The sequence below is a fragment of the Oncorhynchus nerka genome, linkage group LG3 (genome assembly GCF_034236695.1).
Source record: "Oncorhynchus nerka isolate Pitt River linkage group LG3, Oner_Uvic_2.0, whole genome shotgun sequence".
Classification (NCBI taxonomy): Eukaryota; Metazoa; Chordata; class Actinopteri; order Salmoniformes; family Salmonidae; genus Oncorhynchus; species Oncorhynchus nerka.
Window position 1 is genome coordinate 40,462,751 of NC_088398.1, and position 23,123 is coordinate 40,485,873.

A 23,123-nucleotide genomic window follows, 5' to 3' on the forward strand; every position below is an offset into this window, starting at 1 on the left:
GAGAGCCAGTTTCATCATGCTGCTTGACGGTCTTTGCGACTGCACTTGAAGAAAGTTCTTGAAATTTTCCGCATGGACTGTCCTTCATGTCTTAAAGTAATGATGGACTGTCATTTCTCTTTGCTTATTTGAGCTGTTCATGCCATAATATGGACATGGTCTTTTACCAAATATGCCTATCTTCTGTATACCACCCCTACCTTGTCACAACACAACTGATTGGCTCAAATGCATTAAGAAGGAAAGAAATTCCACAAATTAACTTTTAACAAGGCTCACCTGTTAATTGAAATGATTTCCAGGTGACTACCTCATGAAGCTGGTTGAGAGAAGGCCAAGAGAGTGTATGGAAGTGTTTTGTGCAAAAATGTTTTGGTTAAATATAGGTTAAAAAAAATCCTTATCATTCTTATATCTCTCAGATACAGGACAGACACTTTAAAACAACTTCCTTTTTTTCCAATGTATGAATCTATTATTCAATATGTTTCTATGGGCAAATTCAATGTCTGATAAAAATCATTTGTTTATATATATTTGTTTAATCCCTAAAGGGGTCCTAAAATTCGAAATCAAATAGCTAAATTATTCTTTGTATGAACATCTTTAAACAATTTCATATTTTAGTTTAGTAGAACCCCCCCCCCCCCCCCATTTAAGAAAGAGAGTTCCAAACCTCTGCCAATAATAGCAGTTCATTTTCAGTTTCCTCCTCCCCCCTCAGACCACTCCCAGACAGTCCTAGCAAAATTCTTGCTTGAGAAATTACTCTTAAGAAATTGTTGTTTCTTGTTGATAATTTTAACTGAAAATAATCACAGTGAGGTACTTAAATGTTACCTAGAAATGATTTGATATTGAGATAAAAACTTTTTAGTGCAAGGAAATAGCCTTAATAATTGAATAAATGATCTCAATTTTTTTAAATGAATTTAATCTAATGTAATGTTGAAAAATAATTTTGTGACAAACTAATAGGCCCAGTTATAGCCTTTCTACACGTAGGCCTATTGTCACGCCCTGGTCTTAGTATTTTGTGTTTTCTTTATTATTTTGGTCATGCCAGGGTGTGACATGGGTTATTTGTGTGGTGTGTTTTGTCTTGTTTTTTTTTTGTAGGTCATAGGATTGTGGTTAGTGGAGTTGTCTAGAATAGTCTATGGCTGCCTGGAGTGGTTCTCAATCAGAGGCAGGTGTTTATCGTTGTCTCTGATTGGGAACCACATTTAGGCAGCCATATTCTTTGAGTGTTTTGTGGGTGATTGTTCCTGTCTCTGTGTTAGTTTGCACCAGAATAGGCTGTTTAGGTTTTCACTGTTCTTGTTTTGTTCGTGTTTATCTTTTATTAAAGATTCATCAAAATAACCACGCTGCGTTTTGGTCCTCCTCTCCTTCACTGGAAGAAAACCTTAACACCTATGCCAAGATTAGTTCCACACTTGCAAGATATAAAGTGCATAGAGGCTACTTGGATATAGGTTATCCATCTATAAACTCTTCCATTCCATAATCTCCCATGCCTGACTTACATTTACATTTACATTTAAGTCATTTAATCAATGTCACTTGCTACCATATTAAATGTATCATTTCATTGCCACTTTATATCTGAGAGTGACCCTGAAACAAGTAGATTGAAATTCGTCATAGAGATTGCAAATCTATTCGCCCATCCATTGCTGAAATGTAGCCTTCATCATTGGTAAGCAGGGGTGCAACTTTAGTTTTAGAAGTGGGGGGGTATAACTTGGTGGGGTTCTGGGGATACTCCCATTTTGGGGGGCATCTAAAGCTAATTTCCTGCATTTCTACACAATCTAATATGACGCATGGCCATTCTATTTAGAACTACATAAAGTAAGCAAAAATGCCCAGTCATAAAGCTAGGTAGGAGATCATTATTAAATATGTTTAAGTGATTAATAAGACTGAACTGGGTCAATGATAATTCAATCATCAATATTGTGTTGCACCTTTAACCAATAGCCTAAAAATGGAACAACTCTTACAAATAAAGTACAAAGACTTTTGATTGTCTTTATTAAGACATCCTTTATATCAACTTTCAGCCAGACCGCCGACCCAGACTGAGCCCCCTGCACGCCCAACCCCCAACAGTCTAGTCAATAACTCAACTCTCTCAACTTCCTTCCCATCTTTTTTTTATTTCTCAAAGAATGGTTTGGAAAACAAAAGTGTTATAAAAACACACATACACCTACACATTAACACACAGAAACAGTACATCCTCCATATAATTCATATCATAGGCTTAATAGTACTGTAGAGCTCTTTTTACTTGCACACAACATAGCTGGCTCAGCCCGTCCTGCCCCTAGTGGTCCATGGCCCTGCAGCAGCCCAACCCAACACACCCCACTCATCTTTTGGATCTTAGTGAAACATTCACTATTGGTTTCAGGTGTTAGGCCAAGGCCAGAGTGATAACCAGCATATTTCAGAAACACAGGGGCAGGACTGAGCAGCCCAGCAGCTAGAGATTGCCTAAATAGTTATCTCCCCTGACATGGGCATGTTTTCAATACAGACTCATTTTTGTCGTACTGCATTCCATATAAAGCATTCAGACCTTATGAAAGTTGCACAGTATACCCTTATTCTTGTAATAAATCAAATCTAGTGATACATAACTTGACATTTCTTCCACCCATTGTGGGAGGGTAACCAACCTTCAAATGAATGGCAATGCATTTCTTAGCCACTGTAAATGCTAGGTTACACCGTTTCCTCTGATAACAGTCTCCAGTATCAACATTTCCAAGCAATCAAAAAAAGGTTGAACGGACAATCTGCAGACATCCTAAAATAGAAGAACATACTCTTTGGTAGAATTCAGCCAGCCTTCACAAGACACAAGCCTTGTATACCATATACAAATATGTCCCCTTTTGTGTTTTTCTCCTCCAGCAGAGACATTACATTTCTGAGTGCATGATATTCCGTTTCACTGGCATATAGAACTATCTATGGATGGTCTTAAACTGCAATAATTTATGTCTGAGATGATATGAACATGACTGGGGATTCAAACGCATCTGTATCCCTTTGTCATCATCAATAGCGTCTCCCATGTTTTCCTCAAATTGTAGTTTTACATGTTTTGTGTCATCAGGAAAAGACAGTTTGGAAAGGAACTTTCGAGTTTTGTCAGACTGCCTTAAAATAGTTTCAATCGTTGAAGCTTTCTTCCTTGTCCACTGTTTGCTGCACAGAGAAAATAGTGTTGTTGCTGCAAGAATTCACCTAAGCTCCATCACAGACTGGTCTTCCCTGGCTGCCTGACACTGATAAGGCCCCTGTCACCATCTGATCCTGCTCAGATGAGGCATGACAAAGAATTACATTGGTGTACATTTATACATTATATTAACCATGAATAGAATCAATGGCTCAACAATTGAAATGACAATTATTCCCAGACTCCAGACTGTAGCCTACCCAACTCAAGATGGAACTTTGTGTCCATTCACTGATTGTTATAATATACTTAAAAGTTCACCTGAGCTCTGGAGACTTGTCTTCCCTGGCTGTCTGACCCTGGGGGGGACACCTGTCACCATCTGATCCTGCTGAGACATGATGAGCATATTGTTGTGTACTGACTGTGCCCCATGACAGTGAAGCCTGTTGAGCTGTTTATACCATGTCAGTGTGGAAAATAGGGAATTGGCAAGGGCGACTGACAGATCAATAATGTTGCATTGCTTTACTGACTAATGAAAACTCAAATTGAGCTGAAAAAAAACGTCAGAATATCGATCTTCAATTGTTTGGCCGCTGGTTTCATCGTTTGATTTAGGTCTAGTGGGATTGAGGCAAAAAGAATAGCTAAAGTTAGTGCGCTAGCTAACGTTAGCCAACTGTTGGCTAGCTTTGCTAACTAATGGTTCAATGGTACATCATACTTCTGTTGAAATGGGACAAAACAAAGGCTACAAAACATTTCCATATGCTGCCTGACATATAGCTAGTTTTGTATCACAGAGCAATGAAAAAAACTAAAAATGCAATTTCAGAATGTGGGGTCATCTCCCCCCTGTCCCCAGTGAAAGTTGCTCCCCTTTTCGGTAAGATAGAAAACATTATTTAGAAGAAACATCTGTGCTATTGTTAATTTACAAATTGATAAATATACATTTTTATAAAATACATGTTAAAAATAGTAAAAAGCTTGTTTCTAACTGGTGCTTTAATGAATCAGAACAGGTGCATGCAATGAATATAGGCCTAGGGCTATTGTGCAGGTGCGAGTATGGGGAATAGCCTAGGCCTGTGTGACTTCACGCCACAGCTTCCTATTTGAGTAGACTATAAGCTAGCCTACTGCAGCCTCCAAGAGCATCACAACTGGATGATATATATATATTGCAGTCCATCGCAGGTGCTTCCACTTCAAACACGCTGCCAGATTTCCTCCACAAGGATTTGAACACTCATCTTAATCAAGTTTATCCAGGTTTTTGGAGCATGTTTCTGCCAGTAGCTTACAGTCCGGCTTCTAGGCTTCAAAATAGGAATTTGTCTTACACATGCCTAAACATTATTAACCACAATAGGTGAGTTTTCTATTTTCCAAGTATTTTTCATGATATTTGCTGAAGACGCTTGCAGTGAAATGGAACGTTTTTGGAAGTCACCTTTCTCAAAATGACCATAGGCCTACATACTCACAAAAGGCAAGCATGCCAAAAATAGTCAACACACTAACAGCAGCCACATTGTAACAAAGGTTTCTCAAAATGGAGTGAATGCCAACACCCTCAACAGCGAGTGACCCCAATGTGAGCGCATTAACGTCCTTTCACTTTTTTGAGATGTATATCTTCACCAAGTCTGGAAAAATGTAATGCAGAAATGTTGTGCTTTGATGGTGTTGGGGTTAGATTGAAACGAAAAGTTAACTAGCCCCGGTAGTTAAAAGCTGCGCCATAGTTATTGTCGTTATTTCTGCGGTTGTTCGGGGTCCTTTGCTCATTAAAGAATTCACCTCAAGGCATCGCTATTTAAATTATTACGTTGTTATTAAGGCGGATAAGCCTTTTATATGCCTTTGGTTTGAAAATGGCTCGAATTTCCCCCACTGTTAATGAAGCCCTGCGGTTTTATGACGGCTTTTAGCTGGTGATTTCTTTCCACAACAAGAGCGGGGAAAGAAAACCTAAATAAAATCTTACAATAAGCACTGAAAGGGGGTGTTTGTTTTTTGCCTAGTCTATGAGATTATCTGGAGAAAACGTGGAAGAGACGCTTACATAAACACTGCCAGCGAATAACAAATGAATTATGCAATTATTTTCTAAATTAAAGCTCAAACAAAATGGAAAAATATCAAGAGAAAAAAAGGTAGGCCTATGTTTTTTCATCAGTTTCTTTAATCTTAGATTATTCCTTTACTGCGTGCCAACTGGAATTATTTACATCAAAATAGAGGGGATGTAGCCTATATTATTAAAACCTTTTCATGCAGATCGAAATCCCACTATTTTACCCATGCCTGCGTTTAAATACCTGTTTTTTGTATATCTGAAATGGGTACTGATACAAAAACACCTCATTGATTCCTGCATTTTCACAGAACCCCTAACCAAAATACCAGGTATCAGGTCTGTGTGAACGATTCTACACTTTTTTTGCAGGTAAATTCATTAACACTTCCATTGTTTAATACCTCCCTGATTTGAAATGCAAACAGCCTCCATGGATAAACAACACCCCCCACCCACCTCCCCTACCAATTTGCCTATTACCCACTGATATGTATAAAAGGGATATACCATACAAGAAAGTGGTAAATAAGGGGCTGTTTGAAAGGGAGTCATAAACATTGCCTTATATATATATTTTTTTTTTACAGGTTGTATAATATACTACATATTCTGTCTGAAATGGGTATGCTATGGTATTCTATGGAAACATAAATCAAAAGCCTCAACTACATTATTCAAAAATATGTGTTTTAATAAATAAGTTTAAAAAAAAATGTACATTGGACAGAGTTGAAAGACTTGCTTATAAGTCAAATCTGGATAAATCCATGCAGCGTACTTCAAGAACGTATTCTAAATTGCATTGGTCCCTTTACAAGCTGAATATACATACAGGTAGGCCTATGTACAATACGAAACATTTATATATACTTCTATTTTGAGATTTTACAAACAGAACGAAATATAATTTCCCCAAAAAGATAAAAGATGGTTTTTCCTACTCTCATCACCATTCCGACATTAAAAAACAACATTATAATGCGCCAGCAGTAGACACGAGAAGCGTCTTACAACACTGTCTGAGTATGCAACTTTTCGGGTTATCTTCACTCCTTCTCACACTCTTCCAAGTGTTAGGTAATTGCACTCAAAGCACTCCAGGAGAGTTGTGCACCACATTATGCCTCTTTGGCCACGTTTCTGAGGTTCGTGGGTTCTTCAATAGATCCTTTGGTGTCTTCATACTTTGTAGAAGTAAACAGTCTATCAGGGGAAGAAAGAAAACATCAAAATGTTAGCGCCAATTACCAATATTACAGATTGCAATGCATATACCTTATCAAGCAATAGCATTATTGTTAATACATTGCATGCGTAGCTTTATTGCACTTAATTCCTGAAAGAGATTGTATAGGCTAGCCATGACACAGTGCGTTGCCTATTGGCCTGAAGGGTGGCACACGATCACTGGCATGGGAAGTCCTTAATTAAACAGTGATTTGGACCTGAGTGAAACCATATGTCAACAACGGAAAGGGATTTCATTTTAAATGTGATGCATAAACCACAGTGGCCTATGTAATTGCATCACTGGAAAATATATGAGCAGGCCAAACAGACTTCAGGGGATATGAGCACCTGTCTGTTTTAGGATGTTTTCATTTATATGGATGAGTGAATATTGAAATATTTATGCTGGTAATATTCATAATGTGGCCTATGTAAATGCCATTTCCAAATTCATAGTAGGCTATTGCATTTTCTTTCAGTAATTTACGAGGCAAAGCTTAAATGCAGCAATTATGTTTGTAGGCCTATTAGATTTTAGATGGCCGTTTTGTTTCTTGAATTCGTTTAGTAAATATTAGTAGACTACAATTTGATATTCAGATATTTTGGGGTTAAAAACATTTGGATTTGTTTGATTTAGTTTAAGAAAAACCAGCTATGCAGATTACATTATCAAATAGCACAATGCACGTGTCACTGGTATCAATTCGAGTAGACTAATATAGGCCTCGTGATTTCTGCCGCATACATTTTCGAAGTTTATTTTATAAATGTCGTTTAACGATTACAAATTCATTTTAAGACGATTTTTCTCACTTGCTTTTCTTTGCCATTCCACACAGACGAATGAAACCCAAAACAGCATTGACAGCAGAATTGGATACGGAAAATACGTCCGGTTAAGTTCGAGAAAGGCCACCTTTAAATCACCATAGTGTAGTTTATTTGTCCTCTTTACAGAAGATCTGTTTTATACGAGTGGGCGGTCTGTAAACTTCCTGGTACCAGTCCATGGAAACTAAACAAACCAAAATCAGGCTTTATTTAACTGGAAATGTTTCTTTCACGGAATAAAATGTTTAACTCCTGTTCCAAGACATCAGTAACCTACTTAAAATTGGTGGGCTACTATTCAGAGCATAAATACTATTTTGGCCTATAGCTAATCTGTTATAAAGTCGTATAGCTAAATCTGTTAAAAAGATGTAGGCATATTAAGAATTTCCCCCCATTTTTTTTTTTGCAGCAGCCTACATTTGTTTTAACATTTTGGCCTATGCAAATTGCTCTCTGTACAAAACTGTACATTAGAATTAGACAAGTCTACTACAATTAAATTAGGCCTAAACCAATGGCACAAGACAAGAAAACAAATGCACTATCAGATGGTTTTGTGGCATGCATAAATGAGTTTCAATGGCTTGCTTCACAGCTCAAAGACGCACAACGGTTGGGTAACGCTGTGCAATGATAAGGGGACTAGAAACTCTTAAATGACCGGAGCCATTTTTGACTTGCCGCCAGTATACCCACTACGCTCAATGCGCTCGCATCTTTAATAAAACTGCTGGTTTTGAACTCTCCGGCCCAAGTCGAGCGTTGCTATTCCTGCGGTCCCCATACAGGAAAGCGCTCCATTGTGAATGTGAATTGCCCGTGGTAGGCTGTTCAAGGCTGCTGCGTTTTGATGCGGCCTACCCCTCTATCTGCCACAGGCCTTAGAGGCCTCGCATCTTAAAAAGTCGTTAAGAACGGACAAGGATTAAATGCAAGACTGACATTTCACTGCAGAGTTGAACGTGTTTTCGAGCTGTCACGCCACTCACAGCAAGATAAAACCCTTGACGTTTCAACCATTTCACTCCCCCAGTGTCAGTGAGGCATTTTTTAAAGTCGTCTTTGTTTGCTACCCCAGTGTTTGGCAAGTAAAACATGTTCCAAAAAAATATTATTTTGGCTACATTCAGAACACCAAGTTCCCATGTCTATAATCAAACAGCAGCCGTTCAACGACCCTCACTAACATTTCAGAAGGCCTATTTTCTTCTTCTCAAATAGCAGTGGTGTTGTCAGGCAATGCTGATGGAGAACTTGTCTAACTGTGTATTAACCTGGCTCGTGCTCAGGTCATCCACATGCGCTTCTGCGCGCGCGCTGGTGAAATGTTTGCAAGATGCAGATGCCATGGCATGGATGTTAAAGAATGTTATTTGTATAAGGCTACCCAGATGACTATCATGAACATTCACTGAGTAATTGGATAAGCTACACTTATTTCATTCATAATTCACTATAGTAAAGGGGAAATAGTTTCGCGTTCAGATCATTTGTGCAATAGTTGACCTGACGCTGAATTTTAGCTCAAGCCACAACATATTTTAACAGGATCATTAACAACCTACAAACTATTTCAGGTTCTTATGTTTGCCCTAAGACAACCTACTCTTGTGTTCACGGCTATTATGCATAATAGCCTACTAATACCACTAATTATTTCGGACTAGCAAAATGTTTTGTTTCGTATTTTCGCATGAGAGGTAACGCTGAATGTACCACCTACCGCTTTGGCATTGAGTGAAGGGCTTTGGATGCTAATGAGATGCAGACATTGACCACGCGCCCTCCATCCGCCACACCGAGAAAGCGTAACTGAGTCTCTCGTGCGCAACATAGCTGCAGCTCGACATCTTGTTGTCCATCTCGTCGCTTTGCAGCACCTGATAGAGGAAGTCTATGTATCTGGAGGCCAGTTTTAGTGTCTGGATCTTGCTCAGTTTATCCGAGGGTAGCGTGGGGATGATTTTGCGTAAAGACGAGAAGGCTTCGTTGAGCGACTGTGTCCTTTGCCTCTCCCTGACGTTGGCCAGGCACCGCTGGTTCTGCAACTCCTCGTAGGACTGAGTGCTGCTGCTCGGACTCGGTTTTTTGCCCCGTTTCACGTTACTCGGACAGCTGTCCTCGCTCGACTTTTTACTGTGTCTCCTCTTCCTTCCAAATATTTTCTGTTGCCTGTCCAACTCATCCTCACTGGTCAGTAGGCTATCCATTGGGGAGACGGGAGAACTTGAGCCCTCTTCCATTTCTCGTTTAAAGAAATGCAAGGATAGCAAAGAAAGAACGGTCTCCACTTTTGAAGCTGTGGTTACAAAATATATCAGAATATGCCGACACCGACAGAAAGTGGTTTTAAAGAATGTCTTACTCTACGACTATTATGTTCTAAACGTTTTGGGAGTAGGATACTTTCAAACCTACGCTTGAGGTAGTCCTTCTCTCGCAGGAAGTTTTTCCCCAATTTTTTGGGGAAAACTTTATCCCAGTTTCAGATGCTAAATAGTTGTCTAGTGAAGAGGGAGGCAGTATCGGGCTCTGATTGGCCAGCTAATAAACAGGAGGGAACAGTCTTATGTTACACTCCGTAGCTATATTACAGCAGCCCAGGACCTCAGAACAGAATCATGTCAAAACAATCAAATATCAATGACAAAAGTAACAATAGACCTGTTATCTTTATTTGTAATAATTCATGTTATAGCCTACCTCTTCCATAATTGGTATGAAATAGACTATAACTAATAGACCCTTAAAAAAAACAAATCAACAAATGTAGCATGGTTATTAGGCCTTTGATAAATGCATGATTCATATTATGAAAAGTGTGTTGTTTTATAATTTGATCATCATAAACAATACCCATTTAATCCCGTATTGACTATTTTAGTACAATAGCGACATCTTCATGATGAATATAATACATTATAAATATACGCCTATGTAAGAACCAAAATATAAATAGGCTGGGCCTATATGTCATCGTATTGTAATACATAAAAAAACACCTACCCTATGCAGCCAGGGGGATATATATATATACTCTTGTTCCCTAATCTAATCAAAAGTCGGTATGCTTTCCCAGTTTTCATAAAATGTGGAAGTCAAACAGGAAGAAAGCTTAAACTAACCGAAAAGTTCTCATGTTTCTCTGGATGCCTCCAGCATGCGTTTTGTCAAAGTTCCACCTATTGATGTGTGATGTCATGTTTTCTACACATAACAGTGCGCAGTTGGCTCGTATTAACGGCCCCATTCTCCAACAGTGTGTGATCTCTCGAATTATCTGCTGCCAAAATGCTCCGTTTTTCCGAGTCAGCTGACGTCTACTTTTAACATTGGAGTAAAATCCCACTGTGTATGTGTTTTACCTTTATCTAAAATAATCTGTAGTATTTAGATAGGATTTCCATTCATTCTTCCTCATAATTAAATACCGGCATGGGTTAAATTCCTTGGAAGAATATGTGAAGGAATGTAAAAAAGAACAGGTGAGAAACTTCACCCAGATAGGTTTTATGTTTTGCAATTTTATTCTTTATAAATTCTATGAACTCAAATACTATACCTCGATATCTGTTTTGAATGAACTTTATAAACAACACTTGAAAATGCGTTTTACAGTATCTGGGTAGACCAATATAAGCCTACTGTCAAAATAGTTACAGTGCCTTCAAAAAGTATTCATATCCCTTGACTTATTCCACATGTTGATGTGTTACAGTCCGAATTCAGCTTTTCACAACTCCAGTGTAGATTTGGCCTTGTGCTTTACTTTATTGTCCTGCTGAAAGGTGGATTCATCTCCCAGTGTCTGTTGGAAAGCAGACTGAACCACCAACAAAGGCCTTCACTCATGCTGCCAAACATACCCTTGTAAAACTGACCATCCTACCAATCCTCGACTTCGGCGATGTCATTTACAAAATAGCCTCCAAAACCCTACTCAACAAATTGGATGCAGTCTATCACAGTGCAATCCGTTTTGTCACCAAAGCCCCATATACTACCCACCATTGCGACCTGTACGCTCTCGTTGGCTGGCCCTCGCTTCATACTCGTCGCCAAACCCACTGGCTCCATGTCATCTACAAGGTAAAGTCCCCCCTTATCTCAGCTCGCTGGTCACCATAGCATTACCCACCTGTAGCACGTGCTCCAGCAGGTATATCTCTCTGGTCACCCCCAAAAACAATTCTTTCTTTGGCCGCCTCTCCTTCCAGTTCTCTGCTGCCAATGACTGGAACAAACTACAAAAATCTCTGAAACTGGGAACACTTATCTCCCTCACTAGCTTTAAGCACCAACTGTCAGAGCAGCTCACAGATTACTGCACCTGTACATAGCCCACCTATAATTTAGCCCAAACAACTACCTCTTTCCCTACTGTATTTATTTTGCTCCTTTGCACCCCATTATTTTAATTTCTACTTTGCACATTCTTCCACTGCAATTCTACCATTCCAGTGTTTTACTTGCTATATTGTATTTACTTTGTCACCATGGCCTTTTTTAGCTTTTACCTCCCTTATCTCACCTCATTTGCTCACATCGTATATAGACTTGTTTATACTGTATTATTGACTGTATGTTTGTTTTACTCTATGTGTAACTCTGTGTCGTTGTATGTGTCGAACTGCTTTGCTTTATCTTGGCCAGGTCGCAATTGTAAATGAGAACTTGTTCTCAACTTGCCTACCTGGTTAAATAAAGGTGAAATAAAAATAAAATAAAAGGTTTCCCTCTAGGATTTTGCCTGTGCCTAGCTCTATTACGTTTCTTTTCATCCTAAAAAACTCCCTAGTCCTTGCAGATGACAAACATACCCATAACAGGATGCAACTACCACCATGCTTGAAAATATGAAGAGTGGTACTCATTGATGTGTTGTGTTGGATTTGCCCCTAACATAATGCTTTGTATTCAGGACACAAAGTTAATTTCTTTGCCACATTTTTTTTGCAGTTTTACTTTAGTGCCTTATTGCAAACAGGATGCATGTTTTGGAATATATTTATTCTGTACATGCTTCCTTCCTTTCACTCAGTCAATTAGGTTAGTATTTGTGGAGTAACTACAATGTTGTTGATCCATCCTCAGTTTTCTCTAATCACAGCCATTAAACTCTAATTGTTTTAAAGTCACCATTGGCCTCATTGTGAAATCCCTGAGCGGTTTCCTTCCTCTCTGGCCTTCTGAGTTAGGAAGGACACCTGTATCTTTGTAGTGACTGGGTGTATAGATACACCATCCAAAGTGCAATTAATAACTTCACCATGCTCAACGGGATATTCAGTGTCTGCCTCGTTTTTTTTAACCCATCTACTGTACCAATTATGTGTTCTTCTTTGCGAGGCATTGTTCTTTGTGGTTGAATCTGTTTGAAATTCACTGCTCAACTGAGGGACCTAACACATAATTATATCTGTGAGATACGGAGATGAGGTAGTCATTCAAAAGTCATGTCAAACCGTATTATTTCACAGCGTGAGTCCATGCAACTTATCATGTGACTTGTTAAGCAAACGTTTACTCATGAACTTATTTAGGCTTGCCATAATAAAGGGGTTGAATATTTATTGACTTTTCATTTTTAATTCATTTGTAAACATTTCTATAAACATAATTCCACTAGTGACACAAAATCTCAATTTAATCCATTTTAAATTCAGGCTGTAACGCAAAAAAATGCGGAAAGAATCAAGGGGTTTGAATACTTTCTAAAGGCACTGTATATAGGTTTACACATGTTTACATATATTTTAACCTACAAATATGTAGGCCTAATGCATTTACTGTAGGCTTATTTGTTACTTTAGCTTACTGAAAATAAGCGGAACTCTGTTTTTTTGTTTGTTGCAGAGAGCCATTTTAGAAGTTGCACAATTATTTGAACACATGTACATGGTCCTGGTGTGAGGACATATTCTGTCAGCCCCTCACAGGTTCCTGCCTGTACAGCCATCTCAGTGCCATGTAAATGTTTGACTGGGATGGTAATATTGCATGTCACACAGCTTTTACCCGCATCCAGAGTCCCCAAAAGCGACTCTGGAAAGTCTCAGAAAAGGTAGAAGTTCGGTCACCAGTAATTGAAGCTGAAATATCTTGGGTTTAAAGAAATATGTCATATTTTACATGTGTAATCCACTTTCTTATCAGTCTAGAAAAATGAATAAACCATCAATAGACATGGCAGCACTTAAAAGACCAACCAACACACACGCACGCGCACACACACTTCCCCCTGATTATACCCCCAAGACCCTTTGCTCCACGTCTGCAGGTTAATGCTGGAGGGCAGTTTTGGCCAGGGGAGTGGGGTCAGAGATGGAGGTAAGAGGTTGATCTTCCACAGGGACTGTGCTATGCAATATGGTCCTGGGCCAAATCTAATTTTCTTGACCGTGCAACCTTTCCAGTAAGAACAATATGACGTTTCACTCAATTCAAGCACCGTTTAGGCTACTAGTACAACAAATACTAATCTAATGTGGGCATTTTGTCTCTATTATGACCCAAGTCAATTAAAGTACATTATTATGCACTGTTTAATTTGCTTATACTTCGAGTTGTAAAACACTTATTAGATTGATGCCTATCCTGCTGAGCGTGAGGGGTGATTCTCTCCTATTCACCTGTAAGTACAACATGCTTTGGGAATTGTATCCCTGCAAGCATGGTATCTCAGTTTTCAGACATATCCCTCTCACGATTAACTAACAAACATTTTCATTTCTCAGATTATGAAGATTTACATAGATTTTCCCAGATTACACCATTTGAACCCACCACTGATGGTTGTTTCAGATCTGATGAATAAAAGGAAATGTACAATTTTCAATAAAAATAGCGGTTGTGGAAAAAAATCAGAGCGAGTCCCAGACAGAATCCATATGGCCTGAGCCATGCCTTCCTTCAGAATCCCAGGGGATTAACAGGTAGAGCATCCTGCACATGCATTCCATGCAGGGCCCAACCAGAGGAGAAGGGGTCATTTAGGATACTTCTGGCCCCAGCGCCCTGGCACGAAGCATAGAAGCCACAGCACGTCAGCGAGGGAGAGAGAGAGTGTGTCTGTGTCTGTGTGTGTGTGTGTCTGTATGCGCGTGTGTGCTTGTCTGCATGCATGTTTGTGTGTGTGTGAGATGACCCGCATCAGATCAAAGATGAGCTCGGGGCCGTATTTCACCCAGGCAGGATGACGCATTAATATCTCCCTGACACCTCCAAACCACCTCCACATGGGCCCGGCCTTCCCTTAAAAAGCCCAGATCCTTTCTACAGAGGCCTGTCACATCAATCGACACACATCCTCCGCATGCAGCATGCTGACTTCAGATCAGGGTAATAAATAGAGAACGAGTGGCCGGGGGAGAGGTGGGAAAGAGAAAAGAAAAATATGACCCGGCATATGTGCGGCATCAGTCAATGCTTTTATGAAGCGTCTGCCTAAAAAGGCAAATCGATGGGCGCCGGTCCGGCCCCTGCAGATCTGACAAAGGTTAGGGAACTGTTACGAAAGGTTATGAATTAGATTAGTTGTTTTGGGGCACTCGTTCTGTGATGAGTTGAATTTTACTGTCCATGTGCATGCCAGAAATGGTTAACTCTGGGTTTGGACCGCAAACCTGACAAGGCATACCCCCAAAGGATCTAGGCAAGTGGATCTAAAGTGTACTCAGATGAGGGCCCCGTGTGTGTTTATGTGTGTGTGTGCACGCGGGTGCATGCACGAGTGTGTATGTGTCACGGTGTGTGAGAGAGAGCAAGGGAGAGCATGTGTTTCATACCAAGATGAACAAAAGGTCTTCAGCAGAGAAACAGCTCCAGCTGGTTTTCATTAGCAGCACTGCCTGTGTCTATTGCGAACAGTGCAATCCCTGTTACTACTAGTGTTGCTGCTTCCATGAACAAATGACCGTCAGCATACCAATACCTATTGCTCTGCAATTGAAATTGATATCGCTTGTATTTTCAAACCTGTAATTCCTAGTACCACCATTGCCCTGAAACACACAGATGCCACTGCTTTAGCTCTTAAACGCCATTTCTACATTGCACACAGAATGGCTAACCTTATGTCAACTCTTTAATTTAAACTTCCAGTGGAGTCAAAAACGTGATGTCCCGTGTTTTATATATGCTGAACAAAAATATAAAACGCAACAAGAAGCAATTTCAAAGATTTTACTAAGTTACAGTCATATAAGGAAATCAGTAAATTGAAATAAATAAATTAGGCCCTAATCTACGGATTTCACATGACTGGGAATACAGATATGCATTGATTAGGGCCTGTGGAATGCTGTCCCACTCCTCTTCAATAGCTGAGCGAAGTTGCTGGATATTGACGGGAATCGGAACACACTGTCTTGCACATCTATCCAGAGCATCCCAAACATGCTCAATGGGTGACATGTCTGGTGAGTATGCAGGCCATGGAAGAAGTGGGACATTTTCAGCTTTCAGGAATTGTGCACAGATCCTTGCGACATGAGGCTGTGCATTATCATTCTGAAACATGAGGTGATGGCGGCGGATGAATGACAAACCATGACGTGACCTCAGGACACGTCATGGTTTCTCTGTGCATTAAAATCTATAAATTGCAGTTGTGTTTTTTTCGTAGCTTATACCTGCCCATACCATAACCCCACCATGAGGTACTCTGTACACAACATTCACTTCAGCAAACCGCTCACCCACACGTGGTCTGCGGTTTTGAGGCCGGTTGGACATACTACCAAATTCTCTAAAATGAAATTGGAGGCGGCTTGTGGTAGAGAAATTAACATGACATTCCCTGGCAACAGCTCTGGTGGATATTCCTGCAGTCAGCACACCAATTGCACGTTCCCTCAACTTCAGGCATCTGTGGCATTCTGTTGTGACAAATCTGCACCTTTTAAAGTGGTTCCCAGCACAAGGTGGACCTGTGTAATGATCATGCTGTTTATTCAGCTTCTTGGTATGCCACACCTGTCAGGTGGATGGTTTATCTTGGCAAAGGAGAAATGCTCACTAACAGGGGTGTAAACACATTTGTGCACAAAATTTGAGAGAAATAAGCTTTTGTGCATTTGAAAAATTTCTAGGATCTTTTATTTCAGCTCATGAAACATGGGACCATAACTTTGCATGTTGCATGTTGTACCCCTCCCCACTCCCCACCAGTCCCAGACAGTCCTGCCAACATTCTTGCTTGAGAAATTGTCCTTTGCTAAGAAGCTATTTTTGTTTATTTGTGACCATTTTAATTGAAAGCACTCTAGCTAGGTTTCCATCCAATTGGCGACAGATTTTCATGCGAATAAGTTAAATGGTTAAATGGGTTTCCAACACATTTTCAACCCTGCTGATCTTTTCTCACACATTTTTTCGTGCGTTATATAGCGAGTGTCCCCACTGGTATTGGCATGTGTGCTCTAGCCAACAGCTCACAGACATAGTGCGGGTATAGCCTACATGAGATTGTAACCGACAAAAGAGCGAGATTATTTTTATTTGTCAAACGGCAGCCAAGCATTTCTCTCCCCTGTCATTTTGACAAGCAGCTGTGGGCAAACTTTGCTCTGTTAGCCACCATGGTCACACTGAGTGACACACTGAAGGGAATCAGGAGAACAAACATGCCCCCACAAAAACTACAATCTGTAAACATCACCTGTTCAGGCACTAACACCAGGAATGGACAAGGAAAAGATATCAGCCCGGGCAATTTTAACACACAGGCCAATTTTTTTTCCCTCTAGGCCACCATACCAGCCCATTATTTGTCCAACAGGCCCAATTGGCTAAAGATGGACCACCCCATCTGGCATTTGCGAGACCTTTCCTATTGACAGTCCATCTCTGACTATCACCAACACCACCACTACCGCCAACCATGACCCAGTAATGGAGGAAGTTAGTTGTGGGCTTTTCAATGAAACGGAGAGATTTCACAATATTAAGCCACTCTTTTCCAGTAAAGAGGAGTGACTCATGTTCTGCAGCATTACAGAGGGAAATGTCCTCACTAACAGTGATGTAAACACATCTGTGCACAAAATTTGAGAGAAATAAGCTTTTTGTGCATATGGAATATTTCTGTGATCTTTTGTTTCAGCTCATGAAACATGGGACCAACACTTTGCATGTTGCATTTATATGTTTCAGTGTATATTTCCACACTATGAGGCTGGAATAATACTGTGAAATTGTGAAAATTATGATAATGCCCTTTTAGTGTAAGAGCTGTTTGAAAAGACCACCTGAAATTTCAGCCTGTTTTGGTGGAATGGAGTTTTGGAATTCCATGGCAAAATCAACACGAGGTGAATTAGTTAATAGACCAATAAGAAAGTTCCAAAACAAATTTTTCATTTCCTCCTCCCAGACAGTTCTACCAACATTCTTGCTTGAGATTCTACCAACATTCTTGCTTGAGAAATTGTCCTTTGTGAATTTGTACCCCTTTTTCTCCCCAATTTCATGGTGTCCAATTGTTGTAGTAGCTACTATCTTGTCTCATCGCTACAACTCCCGTACGGGCTTGGGAGAGACGAAGGTTGAAAGTCATGCGTCCTCCGATACACAACCCAACCAAGCCGCACTGCTTCTTAACACAGCGCGCATCCAACCCGGAAGCCAGCCGCACCAATGTGTCGGAGGAAACACCGTGCACCTGGCAACCTTGGCTAGCGCACACTGCGCCCGGCCCGCCACAGGAGTCACTGGTGCGCGATGAGACAAGGACATCCCTACCGACCAAGCCCTCACTAACCCAGGCGACGCTAGGCCAATTGTGCGTCGCCCCATGGACCTCCCAGTCGCGGCCGGTTACGACAGAGCCTGGGCGCGAACCCAGAGTCTCTGATGGCACGGCAGTACAGCGCCCTTAACCACTGCACCACCCGGGAGACCATCCAGCACATTTTCAACTCTACCGATCTTTTTCTCACATTTGTTTGCGTTATATAGTGAGTGTGCCCACTGGTATTGGCATGTGTGCTCTAGCCAACAGCTCACAGACATAGTGCGAATATAGCCTACACGAGATTATTACGGACAAAAGAGCGAGATTATTTTTATTTGACAAAAGGCAGCCAAACACTGATGATCATGTCCCCAGAATAAGATGGCGTTTCAAATGCCATTTCTTCTATAATTCATTTTTACAAACACAAAAAGATCCCACCTTGGGTGACGTATTTTGTTTTGTCAACATTTGGGAACGTTTACTGAAGCATTTTCTGTTTCCGTCAAGCCTATAATTACATATTGTATTAGAAATGTACTTTACTCACGTAAAAAGGTTGGATGAAAACCTGGTAAGTAAGGTACTTAATTGTTACCCAGAAAATATTTGATATTGAGATAAAAATGGCTATTGGACCTTTAACAGTAGCAGTAGTCCCTTCTTATGTGACGTAAAAATATACTATTGGCTGTAATGTTAGCATTTCCAGGGAGGGACTGGGACCAGAAATCGGCCCGGGCAATTTTAACACACCAGCCCATTATTTTCCTAAATTTTAGACAGCCCCAATTGGCTAAAGATGGACCACCCCATCTGGTATTTGTGATAACTTTCCTATTGACAGTCCATCTCTGACTATCACCAACACCACCACTACCGCCAACCATGACCCAGTAATGGAGGAAGTTAGTTGTGGGCTTTTCAATGAAATGGGGAGATTTCCCCATATTAAGTCACATTTTTTCAGTAAGGAGGAGTGACTTGTAATCTGCAGCATTATAGAGGGAAATGTCCTCAAATGTATTGGTTACACAAGTTCTGACAAAAGTATAGCGCATAGACTACTCTGATTACTGTAAAATAAAATGTAGAGAAAGAAGGACCCCACTCATAGACAAACTGATTTGTATGACAAACTCTCCCTGTTTCTTATACAGGTGGGGCTGGTTTCTTGGATTTAGCTTAAGCCTAGTCTTAGAGAATTCTCAATGGAGAGTATCCGGGAAACCAGGCTCGATACCTAGGCCACTATTCAATCAGATTGCGTGTTAATCCGCGTTGGCAAACATCCGCATAGTGGATACTTTGGCAGTATTGGAGGTGTAACTGAAGTATGAGCTGATAAATAGGTGAGCTGCTGCTCTCGTGTGTCACAAACCACTCCCTTCTTTATTATCCCTACCACGTTAGAAGTTCGAAACGACGCCTCCCGAGTGGCGCAGCGGTCTAAGGCACTGCATCGTAGTGCTTGAGGCTTCACTACAGAACCGTGTTCAATCCCAGGCAGCCTGTTGCGACCGGGAGACCCATGAGGCGGTGCAGAATTGGCCACTTAGGTTATTACACAATATAGTGTTGATATCCAGACTCTATACTTATGGTAAGCCGCTTTGGTGAATGAAGCAAGAGACAATTTCAGTGAGTATATGTTGGGGGGGGCATAGAAACCATAGGCACTAAAACTCAAAGAGCCATTCTTCACTGTCATATGCCTCTCTGTGGCCATCCATTCATATATCCACACCTCCTCCACTGCAACGCCGATTGACAACGTGTTTCTCAAATTGCATTAGGGGCCCTTCATAAAGGTTTCATAGGGGAGTGTGTAACAGCTTGAAGCGTTTAGGTTGGTTTAATATGATGCAGGTTTCTCATAGGCGTTCTCGAGTGTGGACAGGGGCCCGGGGTGCCAGAGGTCCCCAGAGGCCCCCCAGTGCCGCTCTCTTCACTTTGATATTCAGGGCTATAGAGAGTAAAAGGCCTATCCTCAGTGTGGAGTTCAAAATGCCTGACTTGCACATGAATTGGCCATGGTAACAATATTTGAGGCATATATGTTTTTAAAAAAAACTAAAGCCAAGGGCTCAATTCAATCCGTTTCGTAGAAGTTCCACGTTATAGCGCAATTTAAATGTAAAGGTATGAATAATGCAGCGTGCACCGTGAATGCAGTCTCCGCCAACGTGGGAACATTACCTTTACATTTCAATTGAGCTATAACGTGAAACTTCTGCTATATGGATTGAATCGAGCCTTAAGCTTTTTCGACCTTTTCGCTTTTTGTACATATTATCGGTGCATATTGTTTTGGGGAAGAAGAAAAAAAATCGGACTGGTATTTCTCTCCACTGAAAGTAGGGCCTTTAGTCATGAACTTTCTCCCCTTTCCCCCCTCACATTCAACTCAAGCACGTTTCATTGACTTGACAGTTACAGCAAACAGTGTTGCCAGAGCCATTATGTTGGCGAAAACACAATTATATGTACAACTTCCAGGATCTGAACCCAAACACAACCCCACCCCCAACTACAAACCCCATCTGGAATAGAGGGTTTCTTGATGAGATGGAGAGTCAAAGACTGATTAAGTAAACAGGTGAGAGAGGGAATGGAGAAGGAACGGTCAGTAGGGTGCTGACAAGGGGGAAGGTCACTCCACTGCCTCCTGCACAAACACAGCTAGCGTGATTAGCATTGCACTTGTGACCGTGGTGCCAAGGTTAGCAAGGTAAGCCTAGCTGCTGGGCCCAGGTTCACAGCGTCCTGTTTATGTTCACAGTACCCAGGTGGCCTGAAAGGCTAAGGCTGGCCTGGATTGGGTTGGAGGGGAGATGACCAAACCAAAAACCAAAGGCAAACATGGGACCTGTTTGCTTTGCTGATTGGCTAAAACGAGGGGGTGACGATGGGGTTGTCATCAGCAGATGTCAACACTGAGGCGACACTTACAGTAAACTGTCCGTCCCTGCTCCCTACATCTCACCTAGCTTACACCCCAGGCCCAAATCCTTAGGTCTGCTATAAGGAGTTGAGTGGGCTTGTGCATTGTCTAAAGCACAATAAAAGTAACTTTTGTGGAGCTCAATTAACACACCAATAAAATAACACTGAGTAAAGGTATGGCTGTATATACATGCTAATTTGACATTTCTCTATCCAGTCGAGATTAGCCACGACGGCTACAATTGCCTACAGCCCCCTTAGCGCTTAACACCTAGAAAATACTTAAAGCATCTCTGTTTATCTAGACTCTCTGCTTAGCGTGTTTGTGCTGGGCACCAGGAGAGCTGTTCAATCCGAAGAGGAAATTATTGAAGGTCCCAATGCTCATCTGAAAATGCTTCAAATGGGCCCCCCGCCGTTCGGCCCCGTCAGCAAAGGGCCCGAGTCATATTGTAAAGCATACTTTCCCCACACACCACTCTGAGTTATTAGCTCCCAGGCTAAAGCAGAGTGGCAGCCCTGTGAAGAGGAATGATAATGACAAAAGCAGGTGAGGTATTTAACTAACGTTTCACAGCTATTGAAGAGACGTAGAGAGACTGGGTACCGGGTAGGTCAGGTGGGGAGTCAGCTTCTGCTTCATCAAATGGCCCTTTATTTCTCACCTCTTAAGGTTATTTGAAGTATTTGAGACCGTTGTTTATGAATTAAATTATTTTAAATAAAATGTATTTAACGTAACTTATGAGTTGCTCATGAAATGTTTTCCATGTGTAATATAGTTCGTTTAGAAAGAGTTTTAATTTTAAAAAATGTAAAGCTTTTATGCATTTAATTTCCTAGGCACACACTTTCTTGGTTTCCTATTAAAGCCACAGTCTGTAAGATTGTCTGTCACTTATGGTCCAGGAGTGAGTTTTGGGCCTACAGCAGTCACATGACTTGGAATCAAGTCTGACTCCAGTCACCAATTTGATGACATGAGACGCGACTTGATATAAAATAAAATAAATTGAGACTCAATACTCGGGACTCGACGTTGACTTGATAATGATAATTTTAAATGGTCTTGCCAGGTTTTGTAACGTTTTGACACTCATTTTGTAGCACAGAGTCTCCGTGGATTACTCTCCACACGCAGCCAGACAGTAGCCGCAGCATCGCCCTTGCAAAAGAAACGTGCAACAGATTGGCTCGTGAAACGCACACGTTGCCCTCTGATTGGACCTGTAAACTGTCAATCAACACAGGTTGCGTGAGCTAGCAAACAGAATGCTGATTTGCTGTACAGCTATAGGATTGGGTGCAGTGCAAACGTCGAATTGTAGGGAGAGAGGATTGCCATAATAGGTAAATATGCAGCTCCAAAAATACACTACATTACCAAAACTTTGTGGACACCTGCTCATCGAACATCTCATTCCAAAATTCTGGGCATTAATATGGAGTTGGTCCCCCCTTTACTGCTATAACAGCCCCCACTCTTCTGGGAAGGCTTTCCACTAGATATTGGAACATTGCTTTTCATTCAGGCAGGAGCACTAGTGAGGTCAGGCACTGATGTTGGGCGATTAGGCCTGGCTTGTAGTCGGCGATCCAATTCATCCCAAAGGCGTAAGATCGGGTTGAGTTCAAGGCTCTGTGCAGGCCTGTCATGTTCTTCCACACCGATCTTGACAAACCATTTTTGTATGGTCCTCGCTTTTTGCAGTTGCATTGTCATGCTGGAAAAGGAAAGGGCCTTCCCCAAACTGTTGCCACAAAGTTGGAAGCACAGAATGGTCTAGAATGTCAGTGAGTGCTCTAGCATTAAGATTTATCTTCACTGGAACTAAGTGGCCGAGCCCAAACCATGAAAAACATCCCAGACCATTATTCCTCCTCCACCAAACTTTACAGTTTGCACTACGCATTCGGGCAGGTAGCGTTCTCTTGGCATCTGCCAAACCCAGATTTGTCCGTCAGACTACCAGATGGTGAAGTGTGATTCATCACTCCAGAGAACGCGTTTCAACTGCTCCAGAGTCTAATGGCAGTGAGCTTTACACCACTCCAGCCGACGCTTGGCATTGTGCATGGTGATCTTA

At 41.1% G+C, this 23,123-nt stretch overlaps 1 protein-coding gene across 1 annotated transcript; it reads right to left on the minus strand.

Annotated features, from left to right (window-relative positions):
- Window positions 1-2,147: 2,147 nt before the first annotated feature.
- LOC115107819 (twist-related protein 2-like) lies at window positions 2,148-9,825 on the minus strand. Its single transcript, XM_029631486.2, has 2 exons — window positions 9,079-9,825; window positions 2,148-6,491 (listed from the first exon to the last, which is right to left on the minus strand). Exon 1 carries the CDS (start codon window positions 9,596-9,598, stop codon window positions 9,110-9,112), a length of 489 nt encoding a protein of 162 aa, XP_029487346.1. The 5' UTR covers window positions 9,599-9,825; the 3' UTR covers window positions 2,148-6,491; window positions 9,079-9,109.
- Window positions 9,826-23,123: the final 13,298 nt, after the last annotated feature.

Excerpts from the sequence above, each read along its gene's own strand:
- LOC115107819 (XM_029631486.2), bottom strand. The coding sequence starts at position 9,598 with ATGGAAGAGGGCTCAAGTTCTCCCGTCTCCCCAATGGATAGCCTACTG.